Here is a 23,315-nt window from a genome sequence, read left to right on the forward strand (position 1 = left end):
CACGTTCTGAGTGAAGGGATAAAAATCCCTAATACTTAAACATTCTTTTAAAAATACCTAAGATTCCCTTTCCTAAGTCGCTATCAAAATCTCATTGTAAAATCACCGAAGGGAAAATTTCTGTCTCTTTTACTCTTGTGTCACAATGTAGACTGACGTATCGTACAATGTGATTACATTGTACGAATTGTTCCAGCAACTGCTCAAATATTGTATATATATATGTATGCATTTGATTAATATTTTTTTGTTTCTATTTAGTAAAAGCATGGGATGAATTCTCCTACTTATTAAATAAATTTCAAAGTTGTATGTCTCATAGAAATGTTAAAAAGCATATTACGTGAACTGAATAATTATAAATCTTTTTATTTTACGTAAAATCTGGTATGTGATGAAATAAAGCTGTATAACAATTCTCGGGACAAAGAGTACAACTTATTTGAAATATTTGGAGATGGTAATTCTATTTGCGTACATCATTACAAGAAGGAAATGCTCCTTTCACTTTCATCTAATTTTTATACCTGGATTATGAATTTACGGTTTTATATCTTGACCGGTTCATTAAAAAAATAAATGTTTTTTTTTAAATTTAATAAAATAATAATTTTTGTCTTGAGTAAGATTCAGCAGAAGCTCTTAATATTTTATTTATATGATAAATCAGAAGAAAAAAATTCATTCAAAATGATGGCAAAATTTATGTAATTCTGAAAACATTTTAAATGGCATCTGAATGGTAATGAAATGAAGGAAGAAAACAAGATAATTAAAGGGTTACATATTTTATTACAAAGTTTTTTTAGGAACACAAAAGCCTGAAATATTTATACACAGAATTTTGCTATTATATATGCTCTCTACTACGAAAATACGATGCACAAATTTAATAAAGTATTTCATTTAAGAATGACGTATACACGGGCAGATCGCTAGCGATAGAAACGTCATTTCTAAATCCAGTAACTTTAGCGGAATTCAAGGCTTCCAGTGCTGCGATTAAGCCATCCATTAGAATTGTTATGAGCTGTTTAGTAGGACTCTCTGTTGGATCTGTGCGAACTTGGGACAACAGGGATGAGAGCTGATTGAAGAAATCATTATAGTCGACGTAATTGCCAGATATATTGATTCCGGAAATAATGTCTTGCATTAACTGACTGACTGCCTGTTCTCCTGTACTAGATGCGACATTCATAAGCGCCTGCCTGGCTTTGCTGAATGCTCCATGTACGTCCTCTTCACAATCTTGATCTGTTGGAGCTACAGGAGTAGGAGAAGCCAGATCACTTTGTGGAGCAGTCCCTCCCGGATTATTTACTGGAGCAGCGCCTCCCAAATCATTTTCTGGAGCAGCACTACCTAAATTATTTCCTGGAGCAACACCACCCAAATCATTTTCTGGAGCAGCGTCCGCCACATCTCCGGATGGTCCATTGCCACTTCCTTTAATCTCCCCACCTAAGTCCTGAGATCCTCCGGCGGTGGCATCGCCGTTATCTGGATAGTCACAAATGTATCCAGGAGCGCCATTTAGACCAGGGAAGTTAAATGGATCCCCGAATCCTCCATCTTGATTAATAGTTCCTGGACCGTTACCAAACGAACCCACTGGAAGATAGCTGACGAGACGCACTAGTTCTGGAAGATAGAACACACCTCCAGTTGGCTGATTATTGCTTCCAAAATTTTGAAGTCTAAGGTTATCATAATTTCCATCAAAACCGGGAATGTTCTGCATCTGATCTTTTGGAATTGCTCCAATGTTAATATTTTGCCCGGGGAAAAGTGGTTGCAGAGCTTGCATCAGTTGAGGGAGACTAAAGGTACCGTTTATTTTGTCCGTGACATCTTTAGGTAGTTCAGGGAAGCTCAAGAAGCCACCAGGGAATTGACCTGAGCTTCCAGGGGAGCCAGGATACCCAGGGTAAACAAACTGACCTGAGAAATCAGGGTTATAACCGGGCGGAAGCATACTGAAGTTCAAATAGCCAAGAGGATCCTGAGGTGAACCTGGGAATCCGTATCCTGGATTGATGAAATCTGGTAGGGAATTAACATTTAAAAATCCACCTGGGCCAGGACTGCCTGGACCTCCTGGAAAACCTGGGAATGGACCTCCAATTTCAGGACTGAAATTAGGAAGGAAGCCAATAGGACCTTCCATTTCAGGTGATTCTCCGCTAGGCAACTGACTGAAATCGTAATATCCTATTGGCCCATTAGCGCCTGGAGCGCCAGGGAAACCTGGAAATTGGAATGCTGATCCTGGATAATTTCCTGGTGGCTGAGGGGAATTGGGACTATTTCCTGGTCCAAATGGTGGAATGGGCTCACCTTTCGGATTTAATGGACCTGAGGATGGTGGATTAGAAGGAGTTGTGGGAAGAACAATTTTATTTATTTTCCCATCAGGACCCAATTCAGCGCCTGGTGTACTTCCTGGTCCCTGTGGTTCCACAGGAATAGGTTTTCCATCAGGACCTGGAATCGTGCCTGGGGTAACAAAAGCGCCTTGTGGTACAATAAATTTCACTGGCTGCCCATCAGGACCAGTAACAGTACCTGGAGTTGTTCCTGGTCCGGCAGGAACTATTTGGATAGGTTGTCCAGGGCCTGGTATTGGAGTTGTGGTTGTAGGAACTGGGTAGGATGGTCTTTTAGGTGTTGTAGGCAAAATAATTTTATTTATTTTTCCATCTGGTCCTGTTTCGGCTCCTGGTGTCGTACCTGGACCAGCTGGTTGCACATGTATCGGTTTTCCATCAGGGCCGGGAATAGATCCTGGTGTCGTGAAAGCTCCTAAAGGTACTATAAATTTCGTAGGATTACCATCTGGATCTGTAATTGTCCCTGGAGTAGTACCTGGTCCGGCTGGTATAATCATTATTGGACCACCTTGAGGCCCTTGAACATCAGTTGGTGTTGTTGGATTAACTGGCTTAGGTGCCGGTGGGCTGGGAGTAGAAGGCAATACTATTTCACTTACATCTCCGTCAGAATCCGTTTTCGCACCTGGAGTAGTACCAGGTCCGGCTGGACCAACTCGAATAGGTTTCCCATGAGGTCCGGGGATATATCCTGGTGTTGAAAATGCACCATTAGGAACAATGAATTTCACAGGTTGGCCATCTGGACCGGTCACAACGCCAGGAGTAGTACCTACACCAGCAGGGACAATTTGAATAGGTTGCCCATCTGGTCGCGGTACTGGTCCTGGTGTTGAAAATTGGAATCCAGGACCTGCTCCTCTGGGAGTTCTTGGCAAAACAATACTGTCAATATTTCCATCGGAGTCTGTCTTCGCTCCAGGTGTGGTTCCAGGTCCAGCAGGTCCGACATGAATAGGTTTGCCGTTCGGTCCCATAAAAGATCCTGGAGTGGTGAACGCTCCTTGTGGAACGATAAATTTAACAGGTCGTCCATCAGGACCTGTCACAACACCTGGGGTCGTACCTGGTCCGGCAGGAATGACTTGAATAGGTTGGCCATCAGGTTTAGTTACAGATTTGGGAGTCGGGAATTGGAAGCCTGGACCAGATCCTTTCGGCGTTGTTGGTAAAACAATGCTGTCAATACTTCCATCGGAGTTAGTCTTTGCACCAGGAGTAGTTCCAGGGCCAGCGGGTCCGACATGAATAGGTTTGCCGTTAGGTCCCATAAAAGATCCTGGAGTGGTGAACGCTCCTTGTGGAACGATAAATTTAACAGGTCGTCCATCAGGGCCGGTCACAACACCTGGTGTTGTACCTGGTCCTGCAGGAACGACTTGAATAGGTTGGCCATCAGGTTTAGTTACAGATTTGGGAGACGGGAATTGGTAGCCTGGACCGGATCCTTTCGGCGTTGTTGGTAAAACAATGCTGTCAATACTTCCATCGGAGTTAGTCTTTGCACCAGGAGTAGTTCCAGGGCCAGCGGGTCCGACATGAATAGGTTTGCCGTTAGGTCCCATAAAAGATCCTGGAGTGGTGAACGCCCCTTGTGGAACGATAAATTTAACAGGTTGTCCATCAGGGCCGGTCACAACACCTGGGGTTGTACCTGGTCCTGCAGGAACGACTTGAATTGGTTGGCCATCAGGTTTAGTTACAGATTTGGGAGTCTGGAATTGGAAGCCGGGACCAGAGCCTTTGGGTGTTGTTGGCAAAACGATACTATCAATACTTCCGTCGGAGTCTGTCTTAGCTCCTGGGGTAGTTCCAGGTCCAGCGGGTCTGACATGAATAGGCTTTCCGTGAGGTCCCATAATAGATCCTGGTGTGGTAAATGCTCCCTTTGGAACTATAAATTTAACAGGATGTCCTTCTGGGTCTGTCACAACACCTGGTGTAGTACCTGGACCGGCAGGTACAATTTGAATTGGTTTTCCACCAGGTGCAGTAATAGGTCTGGGTGTCTGGAACTGAAATCCTGGACTTGGTCCTTTTGGCGTTGATGGCAAAACAATACTATCTATATCTCCATCAGAATCAGTTTTAGCGCCTGGTGTTGTTCCAGGACCCGCTGGTTTAACATGAATTGGTTTTCCATTTGCTCCAGGTATAGATCCAGGAGTCGTAAATGCCCCAAAGGGAACAATATATTCTATTGGTTCTCCATCTGGACCCGTAACAACACCCGGTGTTGTGCCAGGACCAGCTGGAATAATTTGTAGGGGTTTGCCAGCAGGACCCTTAATTGGTTTTGGAGTTTGGAATTGCAATCCTGGACTTGGTCCTTTTGGAGTAGAAGGCAAAACTATGCTATCTATATCGCCATCAGAATCTGTTTTTGCTCCGGGAGTTGTTCCTGGTCCAGCTGGCCTAACATGTATTGGTTTTCCATTAGGTCCGGGAATGGATCCTGGAGTGGTAAACGCTCCAAAAGGAACTATAAATTTAACAGGTTTTCCATCAGGACCGGTCACTACACCGGGTGTAGTGCCTGGACCTGCAGGGATTACTTGCAATGGTTTTCCCTTGGGTCCTTTAATTGGTTTTGGAGTTCGGAATTGGAAGGTTGGGAAGCCTGGTTGAGAATCTTTTGGAGTAGAAGGCAAAATAATACTGTCTATACTGCCATCTGGGCCTGTTTTAACCCCAGGTGTTGTTCCAGGTCCTGCAGGTTTTACATGAATTGGTTTTCCATTTGGACCTGGAATAGATCCGGGAGTCGTAAAGGCTCCCTTAGGAACAACAAATCTCTTAGGTCTGCCATTACGACCGGTGACTGTTCCTGGTGTTGTGCCAGGTCCTGCAGGAATAATCTGAATAGGTTTACCTTTTGGTCCTTTAATGGGTCTAGGAGTTTGGAAATTAAAATCAGGTCCTTCCGATCCTGGTGTTGTTTGTCCATTTGGACTAAGAGGATTTCCTGGTTGTTCTTCTGATCCCTGCGGGCTTGGAGTTGTTGTAGGTACAATAACTTTATTTATTTTTCCATCAGGACCAGTCTGAGTGCCTGGAGTTGTTCCTGGACCTGCTGGTTCAACCGGAATTGGATTGCCATCCGGTCCAGGGACTGAACCTGGTGTTGTGAACGCTCCCTGTGGGACGACAAATTTCTTTGGTTTTCCATCGGGACCAGTGACTGTTCCTGGAGTAGTTCCTGGGCCAGCAGGAACAACATTTATTGGCTGGCCATCTGGGCCAGAAATTGAAGTTGGAGTTGTGGTGCTAGCAGGTTTTAGAGGTCCAATAGCATTATTAGAATTTGCCGGATTTTCTCCAGTACCTTTTTTACCACCTGAAGTTTCTGACGATTTTGGAGTCGTGGGAACAAAGACTTGGTTTATACTACCATCTGGTCCCGTCACAGTACCGGGAGTTGATCCAGGACCAGCAGGTTCAACATGGATAGGTTTGCCATCGGGTCCGGGAATTGATCCTGGCGTTGTGAAAGCTCCTTTGGGAACGACGAATTTATTTGGTTTTCCGTCAGGTCCTGTCACTGTACCTGGAGTAGTACCTGGTCCTGCTGGCTCAATCTGTATCGGCTTGCCATTCGGTCCGGGAATTGGTGTCGTTGTTGTCTGGCCTCCAGGTCCTTGGGGTCCGGAAGGATACATAGGTTGACCTCCGGGTCCTAGCGGGCCTTTGGGTGTTGTAGTTGTTGGGACTACAAGTTTGTTGATTTTGCCGTCAGGTCCAGTCTGAGCGCCAGGTGTGGTTCCGGGACCAGCAGGCTCAACATGGATTGGTTTGCCATCGGGTCCGGGGATTGATCCTGGTGTAGTGAATGCTCCTTTGGGGAGGACGAATTTATTCGGTTTTCCGTCGGGTCCTGTCACTGTTCCTGGAGTGGTACCTGGTCCAGCTGGCTCAATCTGTAGTGGTTTACCGTCAGGTCCTGGAATTGGTGTCGTTGTTGTCTGTCCTCCAGGTCCTTGGGGTCCGGAAGGATACATAGGTTGACCTCCGGGTCCTAGCGGGCCTTTGGGTGTTGTAGTTGTTGGGACTACAAGTTTGTTGATTTTGCCGTCAGGTCCAGTCTGAGCGCCAGGTGTGGTTCCGGGACCAGCAGGCTCAACATGGATTGGTTTGCCATCGGGTCCGGGGATTGATCCTGGTGTAGTGTATGCTCCTTTGGGGAGGACGAATTTATTCGGTTTTCCGTCGGGTCCTGTCACTGTTCCTGGAGTGGTACCTGGTCCAGCTGGCTCAATCTGTAGTGGTTTACCGTCAGGTCCTGGAATTGGTGTCGTTGTTGTCTGTCCTCCAGGTCCTTGGGGTCCGGAAGGATACATAGGTTGACCTCCGGGTCCTAGTGGGCCTTTGGGTGTTGTAGTTGTTGGGACTACAAGTTTGTTGATTTTGCCGTCAGGTCCAGTCTGAGCGCCAGGTGTGGTTCCGGGACCAGCAGGCTCAACATGGATTGGTTTGCCATCGGGTCCGGGGATTGATCCTGGTGTAGTGAATGCTCCTTTGGGGAGGACGAATTTATTCGGTTTTCCGTCGGGTCCTGTCACTGTTCCTGGAGTGGTACCAGGTCCTGCTGGCTCAATCTGTAGTGGTTTACCGTCAGGTCCTGGAATTGGTGTCGTTGTTGTCTGTCCTCCAGGTCCTTGGGGTCCGGAAGGATACATAGGTTGACCTCCGGGTCCTAGCGGGCCTTTGGGTGTTGTAGTTGTTGGGACTACAAGTTTGTTGATTTTGCCGTCAGGTCCAGTCTGAGCACCAGGTGTGGTTCCGGGACCAGCAGGCTCAACATGGATTGGTTTGCCATCGGGTCCGGGGATTGATCCTGGTGTAGTGAATGCTCCTTTGGGGAGGACGAATTTATTCGGTTTTCCGTCGGGTCCTGTCACTGTTCCTGGAGTGGTACCTGGTCCAGCTGGCTCAATCTGTAGTGGTTTACCGTCAGGTCCTGGAATTGGTGTCGTTGTTGTCTGTCCTCCAGGTCCTTGGGGTCCGGAAGGATACATAGGTTGACCTCCGGGTCCTAGCGGGCCTTTGGGTGTTGTAGTTGTTGGGACTACAAGTTTGTTGATTTTGCCGTCAGGTCCAGTCTGAGCGCCAGGTGTGGTTCCGGGACCAGCAGGCTCAACATGGATTGGTTTGCCATCGGGTCCGGGGATTGATCCTGGTGTAGTGAATGCTCCTTTGGGGAGGACGAATTTATTCGGTTTTCCGTCGGGTCCTGTCATTGTTCCTGGAGTGGTACCTGGTCCAGCTGGCTCAATCTGTAGTGGTTTACCGTCAGGTCCTGGAATTGGTGTCGTTGTTGTCTGTCCTCCAGGTCCTTGGGGTCCGGAAGGATACATAGGTTGACCTCCGGGTCCTAGCGGGCCTTTGGGTGTTGTAGTGGTTGGGACAACAAGTTTGTTAATTTTACCGTCAGGTCCGGTCTGAGCGCCAGGAGTGGTTCCGGGACCAGCAGGCTCAACATGGATTGGTTTGCCATCGGGTCCGGGGATTGATCCTGGTGTAGTGAATGCTCCTTTGGGAAGGACGAATTTATTCGGTTTTCCGTCGGGTCCTGTCACTGTTCCTGGAGTGGTACCAGGTCCTGCTGGCTCAATCTGTAGTGGTTTACCGTCAGGTCCTGGAATTGGTGTCGTTGTTGTCTGTCCTCCAGGTCCTTGGGGTCCGGAAGGATACATAGGTTGACCTCCGGGTCCTAGCGGGCCTTTGGGTGTTGTAGTTGTTGGGACTACAAGTTTGTTGATTTTGCCGTCAGGTCCAGTCTGAGTGCCAGGTGTGGTTCCGGGACCAGCAGGCTCAACATGGATTGGTTTGCCATCGGGTCCGGGGATTGATCCTGGTGTAGTGAATGCTCCTTTGGGGAGGACGAATTTATTCGGTTTTCCGTCGGGTCCTGTCACTGTTCCTGGAGTGGTACCTGGTCCAGCTGGCTCAATCTGTAGTGGTTTACCGTCAGGTCCTGGAATTGGTGTCGTTGTTGTCTGTCCTCCAGGTCCTTGGGGTCCGGAAGGATACATAGGTTGACCTCCGGGTCCTAGCGGGCCTTTGGGTGTTGTAGTTGTTGGGACTACAAGTTTGTTGATTTTGCCGTCAGGTCCAGTCTGAGCGCCAGGTGTGGTTCCGGGACCAGCAGGCTCAACATGGATTGGTTTGCCATCGGGTCCGGGGATTGATCCTGGTGTAGTGAATGCTCCTTTGGGGAGGACGAATTTATTCGGTTTTCCGTCGGGTCCTGTCACTGTTCCTGGAGTGGTACCTGGTCCAGCTGGCTCAATCTGTAGTGGTTTACCGTCAGGTCCTGGAATTGGTGTCGTTGTTGTCTGTCCTCCAGGTCCTTGGGGTCCGGAAGGATACATAGGTTGACCTCCGGGTCCTAGCGGGCCTTTGGGTGTTGTAGTTGTTGGGACTACAAGTTTGTTGATTTTGCCGTCAGGTCCAGTCTGAGCGCCAGGTGTGGTTCCGGGACCAGCAGGCTCAACATGGATTGGTTTGCCATCGGGTCCGGGGATTGATCCTGGTGTAGTGAATGCTCCTTTGGGGAGGACGAATTTATTCGGTTTTCCGTCGGGTCCTGTCACTGTTCCTGGAGTGGTACCAGGTCCTGCTGGCTCAATCTGTAGTGGTTTACCGTCAGGTCCTGGAATTGGTGTCGTTGTTGTCTGTCCTCCAGGTCCTTGGGGTCCGGAAGGATACATAGGTTGACCTCCGGGTCCTAGTGGGCCTTTGGGTGTTGTAGTTGTTGGGACTACAAGTTTGTTGATTTTGCCGTCAGGTCCAGTCTGAGCGCCAGGTGTGGTTCCGGGACCAGCAGGCTCAACATGGATTGGTTTGCCATCGGGTCCGGGGATTGATCCTGGTGTAGTGAATGCTCCTTTGGGGAGGACGAATTTATTCGGTTTTCCGTCGGGTCCTGTCACTGTTCCTGGAGTGGTACCTGGTCCAGCTGGCTCAATCTGTAGTGGTTTACCGTCAGGTCCTGGAATTGGTGTCGTTGTTGTCTGTCCTCCAGGTCCTTGGGGTCCGGAAGGATACATAGGTTGACCTCCGGGTCCTAGCGGGCCTTTGGGTGTTGTAGTTGTTGGGACTACAAGTTTGTTGATTTTGCCGTCAGGTCCAGTCTGAGCGCCAGGTGTGGTTCCGGGACCAGCAGGCTCAACATGGATTGGTTTGCCATCGGGTCCGGGGATTGATCCTGGTGTAGTGAATGCTCCTTTGGGGAGGACGAATTTATTCGGTTTTCCGTCGGGTCCTGTCACTGTTCCTGGAGTGGTACCTGGTCCAGCTGGCTCAATCTGTAGTGGTTTACCGTCAGGTCCTGGAATTGGTGTCGTTGTTGTCTGTCCTCCAGGTCCTTGGGGTCCGGAAGGATACATAGGTTGACCTCCGGGTCCTAGCGGGCCTTTGGTTGTTGTAGTGGTTGGGACAACAAGTTTGTTAATTTTACCGTCAGGTCCGGTCTGAGCGCCAGGAGTGGTTCCGGGACCAGCAGGCTCAACATGGATTGGTTTGCCATCGGGTCCGGGGATTGATCCTGGTGTAGTGAATGCTCCTTTGGGAAGGACGAATTTATTCGGTTTTCCGTCGGGTCCTGTCACTGTTCCTGGAGTGGTACCAGGTCCTGCTGGCTCAATCTGTAGTGGTTTACCGTCAGGTCCTGGAATTGGTGTCGTTGTTGTCTGTCCTCCAGGTCCTTGGGGTCCGGAAGGATACATAGGTTGACCTCCGGGTCCTAGCGGGCCTTTGGGTGTTGTAGTTGTTGGGACTACAAGTTTGTTGATTTTGCCGTCAGGTCCAGTCTGAGTGCCAGGTGTGGTTCCGGGACCAGCAGGCTCAACATGGATTGGTTTGCCATCGGGTCCGGGGATTGATCCTGGTGTAGTGAATGCTCCTTTGGGGAGGACGAATTTATTCGGTTTTCCGTCGGGTCCTGTCACTGTTCCTGGAGTGGTACCTGGTCCAGCTGGCTCAATCTGTAGTGGTTTACCGTCAGGTCCTGGAATTGGTGTCGTTGTTGTCTGTCCTCCAGGTCCTTGGGGTCCGGAAGGATACATAGGTTGACCTCCGGGTCCTAGCGGGCCTTTGGGTGTTGTAGTTGTTGGGACTACAAGTTTGTTGATTTTGCCGTCAGGTCCAGTCTGAGCGCCAGGTGTGGTTCCGGGACCAGCAGGCTCAACATGGATTGGTTTGCCATCGGGTCCGGGGATTGATCCTGGTGTAGTGAATGCTCCTTTGGGGAGGACGAATTTATTCGGTTTTCCGTCGGGTCCTGTCACTGTTCCTGGAGTGGTACCTGGTCCAGCTGGCTCAATCTGTAGTGGTTTACCGTCAGGTCCTGGAATTGGTGTCGTTGTTGTCTGTCCTCCAGGTCCTTGGGGTCCGGAAGGATACATAGGTTGACCTCCGGGTCCTAGCGGGCCTTTGGGTGTTGTAGTTGTTGGGACTACAAGTTTGTTGATTTTGCCGTCAGGTCCAGTCTGAGCGCCAGGTGTGGTTCCGGGACCAGCAGGCTCAACATGGATTGGTTTGCCATCGGGTCCGGGGATTGATCCTGGTGTAGTGAATGCTCCTTTGGGGAGGACGAATTTATTCGGTTTTCCGTCGGGTCCTGTCACTGTTCCTGGAGTGGTACCTGGTCCAGCTGGCTCAATCTGTAGTGGTTTACCGTCAGGTCCTGGAATTGGTGTCGTTGTTGTCTGTCCTCCAGGTCCTTGGGGTCCGGAAGGATACATAGGTTGACCTCCGGGTCCTAGCGGGCCTTTGGGTGTTGTAGTTGTTGGGACTACAAGTTTGTTGATTTTGCCGTCAGGTCCAGTCTGAGCGCCAGGTGTGGTTCCGGGACCAGCAGGCTCAACATGGATTGGTTTGCCATCGGGTCCGGGGATTGATCCTGGTGTAGTGAATGCTCCTTTGGGGAGGACGAATTTATTCGGTTTTCCGTCGGGTCCTGTCACTGTTCCTGGAGTGGTACCTGGTCCAGCTGGCTCAATCTGTAGTGGTTTACCGTCAGGTCCTGGAATTGGTGTCGTTGTTGTCTGTCCTCCAGGTCCTTGGGGTCCGGAAGGATACATAGGTTGACCTCCGGGTCCTAGCGGGCCTTTGGGTGTTGTAGTTGTTGGGACTACAAGTTTGTTGATTTTGCCGTCAGGTCCAGTCTGAGCGCCAGGTGTGGTTCCGGGACCAGCAGGCTCAACATGGATTGGTTTGCCATCGGGTCCGGGGATTGATCCTGGTGTAGTGAATGCTCCTTTGGGGAGGACGAATTTATTCGGTTTTCCGTCGGGTCCTGTCACTGTTCCTGGAGTGGTACCTGGTCCAGCTGGCTCAATCTGTAGTGGTTTACCGTCAGGTCCTGGAATTGGTGTCGTTGTTGTCTGTCCTCCAGGTCCTTGGGGTCCGGAAGGATACATAGGTTGACCTCCGGGTCCTAGCGGGCCTTTGGGTGTTGTAGTTGTTGGGACTACAAGTTTGTTGATTTTGCCGTCAGGTCCAGTCTGAGCGCCAGGTGTGGTTCCGGGACCAGCAGGCTCAACATGGATTGGTTTGCCATCGGGTCCGGGGATTGATCCTGGTGTAGTGAATGCTCCTTTGGGGAGGACGAATTTATTCGGTTTTCCGTCGGGTCCTGTCACTGTTCCTGGAGTGGTACCTGGTCCAGCTGGCTCAATCTGTAGTGGTTTACCGTCAGGTCCTGGAATTGGTGTCGTTGTTGTCTGTCCTCCAGGTCCTTGGGGTCCGGAAGGATACATAGGTTGACCTCCGGGTCCTAGCGGGCCTTTGGGTGTTGTAGTTGTTGGGACTACAAGTTTGTTGATTTTGCCGTCAGGTCCAGTCTGAGCGCCAGGTGTGGTTCCGGGACCAGCAGGCTCAACATGGATTGGTTTGCCATCGGGTCCGGGGATTGATCCTGGTGTAGTGAATGCTCCTTTGGGGAGGACGAATTTATTCGGTTTTCCGTCGGGTCCTGTCACTGTTCCTGGAGTGGTACCTGGTCCAGCTGGCTCAATCTGTAGTGGTTTACCGTCAGGTCCTGGAATTGGTGTCGTTGTTGTCTGTCCTCCAGGTCCTTGGGGTCCGGAAGGATACATAGGTTGACCTCCGGGTCCTAGCGGGCCTTTGGGTGTTGTAGTTGTTGGGACTACAAGTTTGTTGATTTTGCCGTCAGGTCCAGTCTGAGCGCCAGGTGTGGTTCCGGGACCAGCAGGCTCAACATAGATTGGTTTGCCATCGGGTCCGGGGATTGATCCTGGTGTAGTGAATGCTCCTTTGGGGAGGACGAATTTATTCGGTTTTCCGTCGGGTCCTGTCACTGTTCCTGGAGTGGTACCTGGTCCAGCTGGCTCAATCTGTAGTGGTTTACCGTCAGGTCCTGGAATTGGTGTCGTTGTTGTCTGTCCTCCAGGTCCTTGGGGTCCGGAAGGATACATAGGTTGACCTCCGGGTCCTAGCGGGCCTTTGGGTGTTGTAGTTGTTGGGACTACAAGTTTGTTGATTTTGCCGTCAGGTCCAGTCTGAGCGCCAGGTGTGGTTCCGGGACCAGCAGGCTCAACATGGATTGGTTTGCCATCGGGTCCGGGGATTGATCCTGGTGTAGTGAATGCTCCTTTGGGGAGGACGAATTTATTCGGTTTTCCGTCGGGTCCTGTCACTGTTCCTGGAGTGGTACCTGGTCCAGCTGGCTCAATCTGTAGTGGTTTACCGTCAGGTCCTGGAATTGGTGTCGTTGTTGTCTGTCCTCCAGGTCCTTGGGGTCCGAAAGGATACATAGGTTGACCTCCGGGTCCTAGCGGGCCTTTGGGTGTTGTAGTTGTTGGGACTACAAGTTTGTTGATTTTGCCGTCAGGTCCAGTCTGAGCGCCAGGTGTGGTTCCGGGACCAGCAGGCTCAACATGGATTGGTTTGCCATCGGGTCCGGGGATTGATCCTGGTGTAGTGAATGCTCCTTTGGGGAGGACGAATTTATTCGGTTTTCCGTCGGGTCCTGTCACTGTTCCTGGAGTGGTACCTGGTCCAGCTGGCTCAATCTGTAGTGGTTTACCGTCAGGTCCTGGAATTGGTGTCGTTGTTGTCTGTCCTCCAGGTCCTTGGGGTCCGGAAGGATACATAGGTTGACCTCCGGGTCCTAGCGGGCCTTTGGGTGTTGTAGTTGTTGGGACTACAAGTTTGTTGATTTTGCCGTCAGGTCCAGTCTGAGCGCCAGGTGTGGTTCCGGGACCAGCAGGCTCAACATGGATTGGTTTGCCATCGGGTCCGGGGATTGATCCTGGTGTAGTGAATGCTCCTTTGGGGAGGACGAATTTATTCGGTTTTCCGTCGGGTCCTGTCACTGTTCCTGGAGTGGTACCTGGTCCAGCTGGCTCAATCTGTAGTGGTTTACCGTCAGGTCCTGGAATTGGTGTCGTTGTTGTCTGTCCTCCAGGTCCTTGGGGTCCGGAAGGATACATAGGTTGACCTCCGGGTCCTAGCGGGCCTTTGGGTGTTGTAGTTGTTGGGACTACAAGTTTGTTGATTTTGCCGTCAGGTCCAGTCTGAGCGCCAGGTGTGGTTCCGGGACCAGCAGGCTCAACATGGATTGGTTTGCCATCGGGTCCGGGGATTGATCCTGGTGTAGTGAATGCTCCTTTGGGGAGGACGAATTTATTCGGTTTTCCGTCGGGTCCTGTCACTGTTCCTGGAGTGGTACCTGGTCCAGCTGGCTCAATCTGTAGTGGTTTACCGTCAGGTCCTGGAATTGGTGTCGTTGTTGTCTGTCCTCCAGGTCCTTGGGGTCCGGAAGGATACATAGGTTGACCTCCGGGTCCTAGCGGGCCTTTGGGTGTTGTAGTTGTTGGGACTACAAGTTTGTTGATTTTGCCGTCAGGTCCAGTCTGAGCGCCAGGTGTGGTTCCGGGACCAGCAGGCTCAACATGGATTGGTTTGCCATCGGGTCCGGGGATTGATCCTGGTGTAGTGAATGCTCCTTTGGGGAGGACGAATTTATTCGGTTTTCCGTCGGGTCCTGTCACTGTTCCTGGAGTGGTACCTGGTCCAGCTGGCTCAATCTGTAGTGGTTTACCGTCAGGTCCTGGAATTGGTGTCGTTGTTGTCTGTCCTCCAGGTCCTTGGGGTCCGGAAGGATACATAGGTTGACCTCCGGGTCCTAGCGGGCCTTTGGGTGTTGTAGTTGTTGGGACTACAAGTTTGTTGATTTTGCCGTCAGGTCCAGTCTGAGCGCCAGGTGTGGTTCCGGGACCAGCAGGCTCAACATGGATTGGTTTGCCATCGGGTCCGGGGATTGATCCTGGTGTAGTGAATGCTCCTTTGGGGAGGACGAATTTATTCGGTTTTCCGTCGGGTCCTGTCACTGTTCCTGGAGTGGTACCTGGTCCAGCTGGCTCAATCTGTAGTGGTTTACCGTCAGGTCCTGGAATTGGTGTCGTTGTTGTCTGTCCTCCAGGTCCTTGGGGTCCGGAAGGATACATAGGTTGACCTCCGGGTCCTAGCGGGCCTTTGGGTGTTGTAGTTGTTGGGACTACAAGTTTGTTGATTTTGCCGTCAGGTCCAGTCTGAGCGCCAGGTGTGGTTCCGGGACCAGCAGGCTCAACATGGATTGGTTTGCCATCGGGTCCGGGGATTGATCCTGGTGTAGTGAATGCTCCTTTGGGGAGGACGAATTTATTCGGTTTTCCGTTGGGTCCTGTCACTGTTCCTGGAGTGGTACCTGGTCCAGCTGGCTCAATCTGTAGTGGTTTACCGTCAGGTCCTGGAATTGGTGTCGTTGTTGTCTGTCCTCCAGGTCCTTGGGGTCCGGAAGGATACATAGGTTGACCTCCGGGTCCTAGCGGGCCTTTGGGTGTTGTAGTTGTTGGGACTACAAGTTTGTTGATTTTGCCGTCAGGTCCAGTCTGAGCGCCAGGTGTGGTTCCGGGACCAGCAGGCTCAACATGGATTGGTTTGCCATCGGGTCCGGGGATTGATCCTGGTGTAGTGAATGCTCCTTTGGGGAGGACGAATTTATTCGGTTTTCCGTCGGGTCCTGTCACTGTTCCTGGAGTGGTACCTGGTCCAGCTGGCTCAATCTGTAGTGGTTTACCGTCAGGTCCTGGAATTGGTGTCGTTGTTGTCTGTCCTCCAGGTCCTTGGGGTCCGGAAGGATACATAGGTTGACCTCCGGGTCCTAGCGGGCCTTTGGGTGTTGTAGTTGTTGGGACTACAAGTTTGTTGATTTTGCCGTCAGGTCCAGTCTGAGCGCCAGGTGTGGTTCCGGGACCAGCAGGCTCAACATGGATTGGTTTGCCATCGGGTCCGGGGATTGATCCTGGTGTAGTGAATGCTCCTTTGGGGAGGACGAATTTATTCGGTTTTCCGTCGGGTCCTGTCACTGTTCCTGGAGTGGTACCTGGTCCAGCTGGCTCAATCTGTAGTGGTTTACCGTCAGGTCCTGGAATTGGTGTCGTTGTTGTCTGTCCTCCAGGTCCTTGGGGTCCGGAAGGATACATAGGTTGACCTCCGGGTCCTAGCGGGCCTTTGGGTGTTGTAGTTGTTGGGACTACAAGTTTGTTGATTTTGCCGTCAGGTCCAGTCTGAGCGCCAGGTGTGGTTCCGGGACCAGCAGGCTCAACATGGATTGGTTTGCCATCGGGTCCGGGGATTGATCCTGGTGTAGTGAATGCTCCTTTGGGGAGGACGAATTTATTCGGTTTTCCGTCGGGTCCTGTCACTGTTCCTGGAGTGGTACCTGGTCCAGCTGGCTCAATCTGTAGTGGTTTACCGTCAGGTCCTGGAATTGGTGTCGTTGTTGTCTGTCCTCCAGGTCCTTGGGGTCCGGAAGGATACATAGGTTGACCTCCGGGTCCTAGCGGGCCTTTGGGTGTTGTAGTTGTTGGGACTACAAGTTTGTTGATTTTGCCGTCAGGTCCAGTCTGAGCGCCAGGTGTGGTTCCGGGACCAGCAGGCTCAACATGGATTGGTTTGCCATCGGGTCCGGGGATTGATCCTGGTGTAGTGAATGCTCCTTTGGGGAGGACGAATTTATTCGGTTTTCCGTCGGGTCCTGTCACTGTTCCTGGAGTGGTACCTGGTCCAGCTGGCTCAATCTGTAGTGGTTTACCGTCAGGTCCTGGAATTGGTGTCGTTGTTGTCTGTCCTCCAGGTCCTTGGGGTCCGGAAGGATACATAGGTTGACCTCCGGGTCCTAGCGGGCCTTTGGGTGTTGTAGTTGTTGGGACTACAAGTTTGTTGATTTTGCCGTCAGGTCCAGTCTGAGCGCCAGGTGTGGTTCCGGGACCAGCAGGCTCAACATGGATTGGTTTGCCATCGGGTCCGGGGATTGATCCTGGTGTAGTGAATGCTCCTTTGGGGAGGACGAATTTATTCGGTTTTCCGTCGGGTCCTGTCACTGTTCCTGGAGTGGTACCTGGTCCAGCTGGCTCAATCTGTAGTGGTTTACCGTCAGGTCCTGGAATTGGTGTCGTTGTTGTCTGTCCTCCAGGTCCTTGGGGTCCGGAAGGATACATAGGTTGACCTCCGGGTCCTAGCGGGCCTTTGGGTGTTGTAGTTGTTGGGACTACAATTTTGTTGATTTTGCCGTCAGGTCCAGTCTGAGCGCCAGGTGTGGTTCCGGGACCAGCAGGCTCAACATGGATTGGTTTGCCATCGGGTCCGGGGATTGATCCTGGTGTAGTGAATGCTCCTTTGGGGAGGACGAATTTATTCGGTTTTCCGTCGGGTCCTGTCACTGTTCCTGGAGTGGTACCGGGTCCAGCTGGCTCAATCTGTAGTGGTTTACCGTCAGGTCCTGGAATTGGTGTCGTTGTTGTCTGTCCTCCAGGTCCTTGGGGTCCGGAAGGATACATAGGTTGACCTCCGGGTCCTAGCGGGCCTTTGGGTGTTGTAGTTGTTGGGACTACAAGTTTGTTGATTTTGCCGTCAGGTCCAGTCTGAGCGCCAGGTGTGGTTCCGGGACCAGCAGGCTCAACATGGATTGGTTTGCCATCGGGTCCGGGGATTGATCCTGGTGTAGTGAATGCTCCTTTGGGGAGGACGAATTTATTCGGTTTTCCGTCGGGTCCTGTCACTGTTCCTGGAGTGGTACCTGGTCCAGCTGGCTCAATCTGTAGTGGTTTACCGTCAGGTCCTGGAATTGGTGTCGTTGTTGTCTGTCCTGCAGGTCCTTGGGGTCCGGAAGGATACATAGGTTGACCTCCGGGTCCTAGCGGGCTTTTGGGTGTTGTAGTTGTTGGGACTACAAGTTTGTTGATTTTGCCGTCAGGTCCAGTCTGAGCGCCAGGTGTGGTTCCGGGACCAGCAGGCTCAACATGGATTGGTTTGCCATCGGGTCCGGGGATTGATCCTGGTGTAGTGAATGCTCCTTTGGGGAGGACGAATTTATTCGGTTTTCCGTCGGGTCCTGTCACTGTTCCTGGAGTGGTACCTGGTCCAGCTGGCTCAATCTGTAGTGGTTTACCGTCAGGTCCTGGAATTGGTGTCGTTGTTGTCTGTCCTCCAGGTCCTTGGGGTCCGGAAGGATACATAGGTTGACCTCCGAGTCCTAGCGGGCCTTTGGGTGTTGTAGTTGTTGGGACTACAAGTTTGTTGATTTTGCCGTCAGGTCCAGTCTGAGCGCCAGGTGTAGTTCCGGGACCAGCAGGCTCAACATGGATTGGTTTGCCATCGGGTCCGGGGATTGATCCTGGTGTAGTGAATGCTCCTTTGGGGAGGACGAATTTATTCGGTTTTCCGTCGGGTCCTGTCACTGTTCCTGGAGTGGTACCTGGTCCAGCTGGCTCAATCTGTAGTGGTTTACCATCAGGTCCTGGAATTGGTGTCGTTGTTGTCTGTCCTCCAGGTCCTTGGGGTCCGGAAGGATACATAGGTTGACCTCCGGGTCCTAGCGGGCCTTTGGGTGTTGTAGTTGTTGGGACTACAAGTTTGTTGATTTTGCCGTCAGGTCCAGTCTGAGCGCCAGGTGTGGTTCCGGGACCAGCAGGCTCAACATGGATTGGTTTGCCATCGGGTCCGGGGATTGATCCTGGTGTAGTGAATGCTCCTTTGGGGAGGACGAATTTATTCGGTTTTCCGTCGGGTCCTGTCACTGTTCCTGGAGTGGTACCTGGTCCAGCTGGCTCAATCTGTAGTGGTTTACCGTCTGGTCCTGGAATTGGTGTTGTTGTCGTTTGTTCTCCAGGTCCGTATGGGCTTCCTGGTCCGAAAGGATACATAGGTTGACCTCCAGGTCCCTGAGGATAATATGGAGATAATGGCATACCTCCGGGTCCTACTGGGCCTTTGGGTGTTGTAGTGGTTGGGACAACAAGTTTGTTTATTTTGCCGTCAGGTCCAGTCTGAGCGCCAGGAGTGGTTCCGGGACCAGCAGGCTCAACATGGATTGGTTTGCCATCGGGTCCGGGGATTGATCCTGGTGTAGTGAATGCTCCTTTGGGGAGGACGAATTTCTTCGGTTTTCCGTCAGGTCCTGTCACTGTTCCTGGAGTGGTACCTGGTCCAGCTGGCTCAATCTGTAGTGGTTTACCGTCTGGTCCTGGAATTGGTGTTGTTGTCGTTTGTTCTCCAGGTCCGTATGGGCTTCCTGGTCCGAAAGGATACATAGGTTGACCTCCAGGTCCCTGAGGATAATATGGAGATAATGGCATACCTCCGGGTCCTACTGGGCCTTTGGGTGTTGTAGTGGTTGGGACAACAAGTTTGTTTATTTTGCCGTCAGGTCCAGTCTGAGCGCCAGGAGTGGTTCCGGGACCAGCAGGCTCAACATGGATTGGTTTTCCATCGGGTCCGGGGATTGATCCTGGTGTAGTGAATGCTCCTTTGGGGAGGACGAATTTCTTCGGTTTTCCGTCGGGTCCTGTCACTGTTCCTGGAGTGGTACCTGGTCCAGCTGGCTCAATCTGTAGTGGTTTACCGTCTGGTCCTGGAATTGGTGTTGTTGTCGTTTGTTCTCCAGGTCCGTATGGGCTTCCTGGTCCGAAAGGATACATAGGTTGACCTCCAGGTCCCTGAGGATAATATGGAGATAATGGCATACCTCCGGGTCCTACTGGGCCTTTGGGTGTTGTAGTGGTTGGGACAACAAGTTTGTTTATTTTGCCGTCAGGTCCAGTCTGAGCGCCAGGAGTGGTTCCGGGACCAGCAGGCTCAACATGGATTGGTTTGCCATCGGGTCCGGGGATTGATCCTGGTGTAGTGAATGCTCCTTTGGGGAGGACGAATTTCTTCGGTTTTCCGTCGGGTCCTGTCACTGTTCCTGGAGTGGTACCTGGTCCAGCTGGCTCAATCTGTAGAGGTTTACCGTCTGGTCCTGGAATTGGTGTTGTTGTCGTTTGTTCTCCAGGTCCGTATGGGCTTCCTGGTCCGAAAGGATACATAGGTTGACCTCCAGGTCCCTGAGGATAATATGGAGATAATGGCATACCTCCGGGTCCTACTGGGCCTTTGGGTGTTGTAGTGGTTGGGACAACAAGTTTGTTTATTTTGCCGTCAGGTCCAGTCTGAGCGCCAGGAGTGGTTCCGGGACCAGCAGGCTCAACATGGATTGGTTTGCCATCGGGTCCGGGGATTGATCCTGGTGTAGTGAATGCTCCTTTGGGGAGGACGAATTTCTTCGGTTTTCCGTCAGGTCCTGTCACTGTTCCTGGAGTGGTACCTGGTCCAGCTGGCTCAATCTGTAGTGGTTTACCGTCTGGTCCTGGAATTGGTGTTGTTGTCGTTTGTTCTCCAGGTCCGTATGGGCTTCCTGGTCCGAAAGGATACATAGGTTGACCTCCAGGTCCCTGAGGATAATATGGAGATAATGGCATACCTCCGGGTCCTACTGGGCCTTTGGGTGTTGTAGTGGTTGGGACAACAAGTTTGTTTATTTTGCCGTCAGGTCCAGTCTGAGCGCCAGGAGTGGTTCCGGGACCAGCAGGCTCAACATGGATTGGTTTGCCATCGGGTCCGGGGATTGATCCTGGTGTAGTGAATGCTCCTTTGGGGAGGACGAATTTCTTCGGTTTTCCGTCAGGTCCTGTCACTGTTCCTGGAGTGGTACCTGGTCCAGCTGGCTCAATCTGTAGTGGTTTACCGTCTGGTCCTGGAATTGGTGTTGTTGTCGTTTGTTCTCCAGGTCCGTATGGGCTTCCTGGTCCGAAAGGATACATAGGTTGACCTCCAGGTCCCTGAGGATAATATGGAGATAATGGCATACCTCCGGGTCCTACTGGGCCTTTGGGTGTTGTAGTGGTTGGGACAACAAGTTTGTTTATTTTGCCGTCAGGTCCAGTCTGAGCGCCAGGAGTGGTTCCGGGACCAGCAGGCTCAACATGGATTGGTTTGCCATCGGGTCCGGGGATTGATCCTGGTGTAGTGAATGCTCCTTTGGGGAGGACGAATTTCTTCGGTTTTCCGTCAGGTCCTGTCACTGTTCCTGGAGTGGTACCTGGTCCAGCTGGCTCAATCTGTAGTGGTTTACCGTCTGGTCCTGGAATTGGTGTTGTTGTCGTTTGTTCTTCAGGTCCGTATGGGCTTCCTGGTCCGAAAGGATACATAGGTTGACCTCCAGGTCCCTGAGGATAATATGGAGATAATGGCATACCTCCGGGTCCTACTGGGCCTTTGGGTGTTGTAGTGGTTGGGACAACAAGTTTGTTTATTTTGCCGTCAGGTCCAGTCTGAGCGCCAGGAGTGGTTCCGGGACCAGCAGGCTCAACATGGATTGGTTTGCCATCGGGTCCGGGGATTGATCCTGGTGTAGTGAATGCTCCTTTGGGGAGGACGAATTTCTTCGGTTTTCCGTCAGGTCCTGTCACTGTTCCTGGAGTGGTACCTGGTCCAGCTGGCTCAATCTGTAGAGGTTTACCGTCTGGTCCTGGAATTGGTGTTGTTGTCGTTTGTTCTCCAGGTCCGTATGGGCTTCCTGGTCCGAAAGGATACATAGGTTGACCTCCAGGTCCCTGAGGATAATATGGAGATAATGGCATACCTCCGGGTCCTACTGGGCCTTTGGGTGTTGTAGTGGTTGGGACAACAAGTTTGTTTATTTTGCCGTCAGGTCCAGTCTGAGCGCCAGGAGTGGTTCCGGGACCAGCAGGCTCAACATGGATTGGTTTGCCATCGGGTCCGGGGATTGATCCTGGTGTAGTGAATGCTCCTTTGGGGAGGACGAATTTCTTCGGTTTTCCGTCAGGTCCTGTCACTGTTCCTGGAGTGGTACCTGGTCCAGCTGGCTCAATCTGTAGTGGTTTACCGTCTGGTCCTGGAATTGGTGTTGTTGTCGTTTGTTCTCCAGGTCCGTATGGGCTTCCTGGTCCGAAAGGATACATAGGTTGACCTCCAGGTCCCTGAGGATAATATGGAGATAATGGCATACCTCCGGGTCCTACTGGGCCTTTGGGTGTTGTAGTGGTTGGGACAACAAGTTTGTTTATTTTGCCGTCAGGTCCAGTCTGAGCGCCAGGAGTGGTTCCGGGACCAGCAGGCTCAACATGGATTGGTTTGCCATCGGGTCCGGGGATTGATCCTGGTGTAGTGAATGCTCCTTTGGGGAGGACGAATTTCTTCGGTTTTCCGTCAGGTCCTGTCACTGTTCCTGGAGTGGTACCTGGTCCAGCTGGCTCAATCTGTAGTGGTTTACCGTCTGGTCCTGGAATTGGTGTTGTTGTCGTTTGTTCTCCAGGTCCGTATGGGCTTCCTGGTCCGAAAGGATACATAGGTTGACCTCCAGGTCCCTGAGGATAATATGGAGATAATGGCATACCTCCGGGTCCTACTGGGCCTTTGGGTGTTGTAGTGGTTGGGACAACAAGTTTGTTTATTTTGCCGTCAGGTCCAGTCTGAGCGCCAGGAGTGGTTCCGGGACCAGCAGGCTCAACATGGATTGGTTTGCCATCGGGTCCGGGGATTGATCCTGGTGTAGTGAATGCTCCTTTGGGGAGGACGAATTTCTTCGGTTTTCCGTCAGGTCCTGTCACTGTTCCTGGAGTGGTACCTGGTCCAGCTGGCTCAATCTGTAGTGGTTTACCGTCTGGTCCTGGAATTGGTGTTGTTGTCGTTTGTTCTCCAGGTCCGTATGGGCTTCCTGGTCCGAAAGGATACATAGGTTGACCTCCAGGTCCCTGAGGATAATATGGAGATAATGGCATACCTCCGGGTCCTACTGGGCCTTTGGGTGTTGTAGTGGTTGGGACAACAAGTTTGTTTATTTTGCCGTCAGGTCCAGTCTGAGCGCCAGGAGTGGTTCCGGGACCAGCAGGCTCAACATGGATTGGTTTGCCATCGGGTCCGGGGATTGATCCTGGTGTAGTGAATGCTCCTTTGGGGAGGACGAATTTCTTCGGTTTTCCGTCAGGTCCTGTCACTGTTCCTGGAGTGGTGCCTGGTCCAGCTGGCTCAATCTGTAGTGGTTTACCGTCTGGTCCTGGAATTGGTGTTGTTGTCGTTTGTTCTCCAGGTCCGTATGGGCTTCCTGGTCCGAAAGGATACATAGGTTGACCTCCAGGTCCCTGAGGATAATATGGAGATAATGGCATACCTCCGGGTCCTACTGGGCCTTTGGGTGTTGTAGTGGTTGGGACAACAAGTTTGTTTATTTTGCCGTCAGGTCCAGTCTGAGCGCCAGGAGTGGTTCCGGGACCAGCAGGCTCAACATGGATTGGTTTGCCATCGGGTCCGGGGATTGATCCTGGTGTAGTGAATGCTCCTTTGGGGAGGACGAATTTCTTCGGTTTTCCGTCGGGTCCTGTCACTGTTCCTGGAGTGGTACCTGGTCCAGCTGGCTCAATCTGTAGTGGTTTACCATCTGGTCCTGGAATTGGTGTTGTTGTCGTTTGTTCTCCAGGTCCGTATGGGCTTCCTGGTCCGAAAGGATACATAGGTTGACCTCCAGGTCCCTGAGGATAATATGGAGATAATGGCATACCTCCGGGTCCTACTGGGCCT

The 23,315-nt window shown here is 51.5% G+C and overlaps 1 protein-coding gene across 1 annotated transcript in view; it reads right to left on the reverse strand.

Moving 5' to 3' along the window:
• Positions 1-772: 772 nt before the first annotated feature.
• Positions 773-23,315, reverse strand: part of LOC129980852 (mesocentin-like) — a 48,538-nt gene continuing 25,995 nt past the window's right edge. The window contains exon 3 of the mRNA XM_056091283.1: positions 773-18,612. Coding sequence (XP_055947258.1) covers positions 890-18,612 — 17,723 coding nt within the window. The 3' untranslated portion in view covers positions 773-889. The remainder of the gene's footprint in view (positions 18,613-23,315) is intronic.

The sequence above is a fragment of the Argiope bruennichi genome, chromosome 8 (genome assembly GCF_947563725.1).
Source record: "Argiope bruennichi chromosome 8, qqArgBrue1.1, whole genome shotgun sequence".
Taxonomy (NCBI): domain Eukaryota; kingdom Metazoa; phylum Arthropoda; class Arachnida; order Araneae; family Araneidae; genus Argiope; species Argiope bruennichi.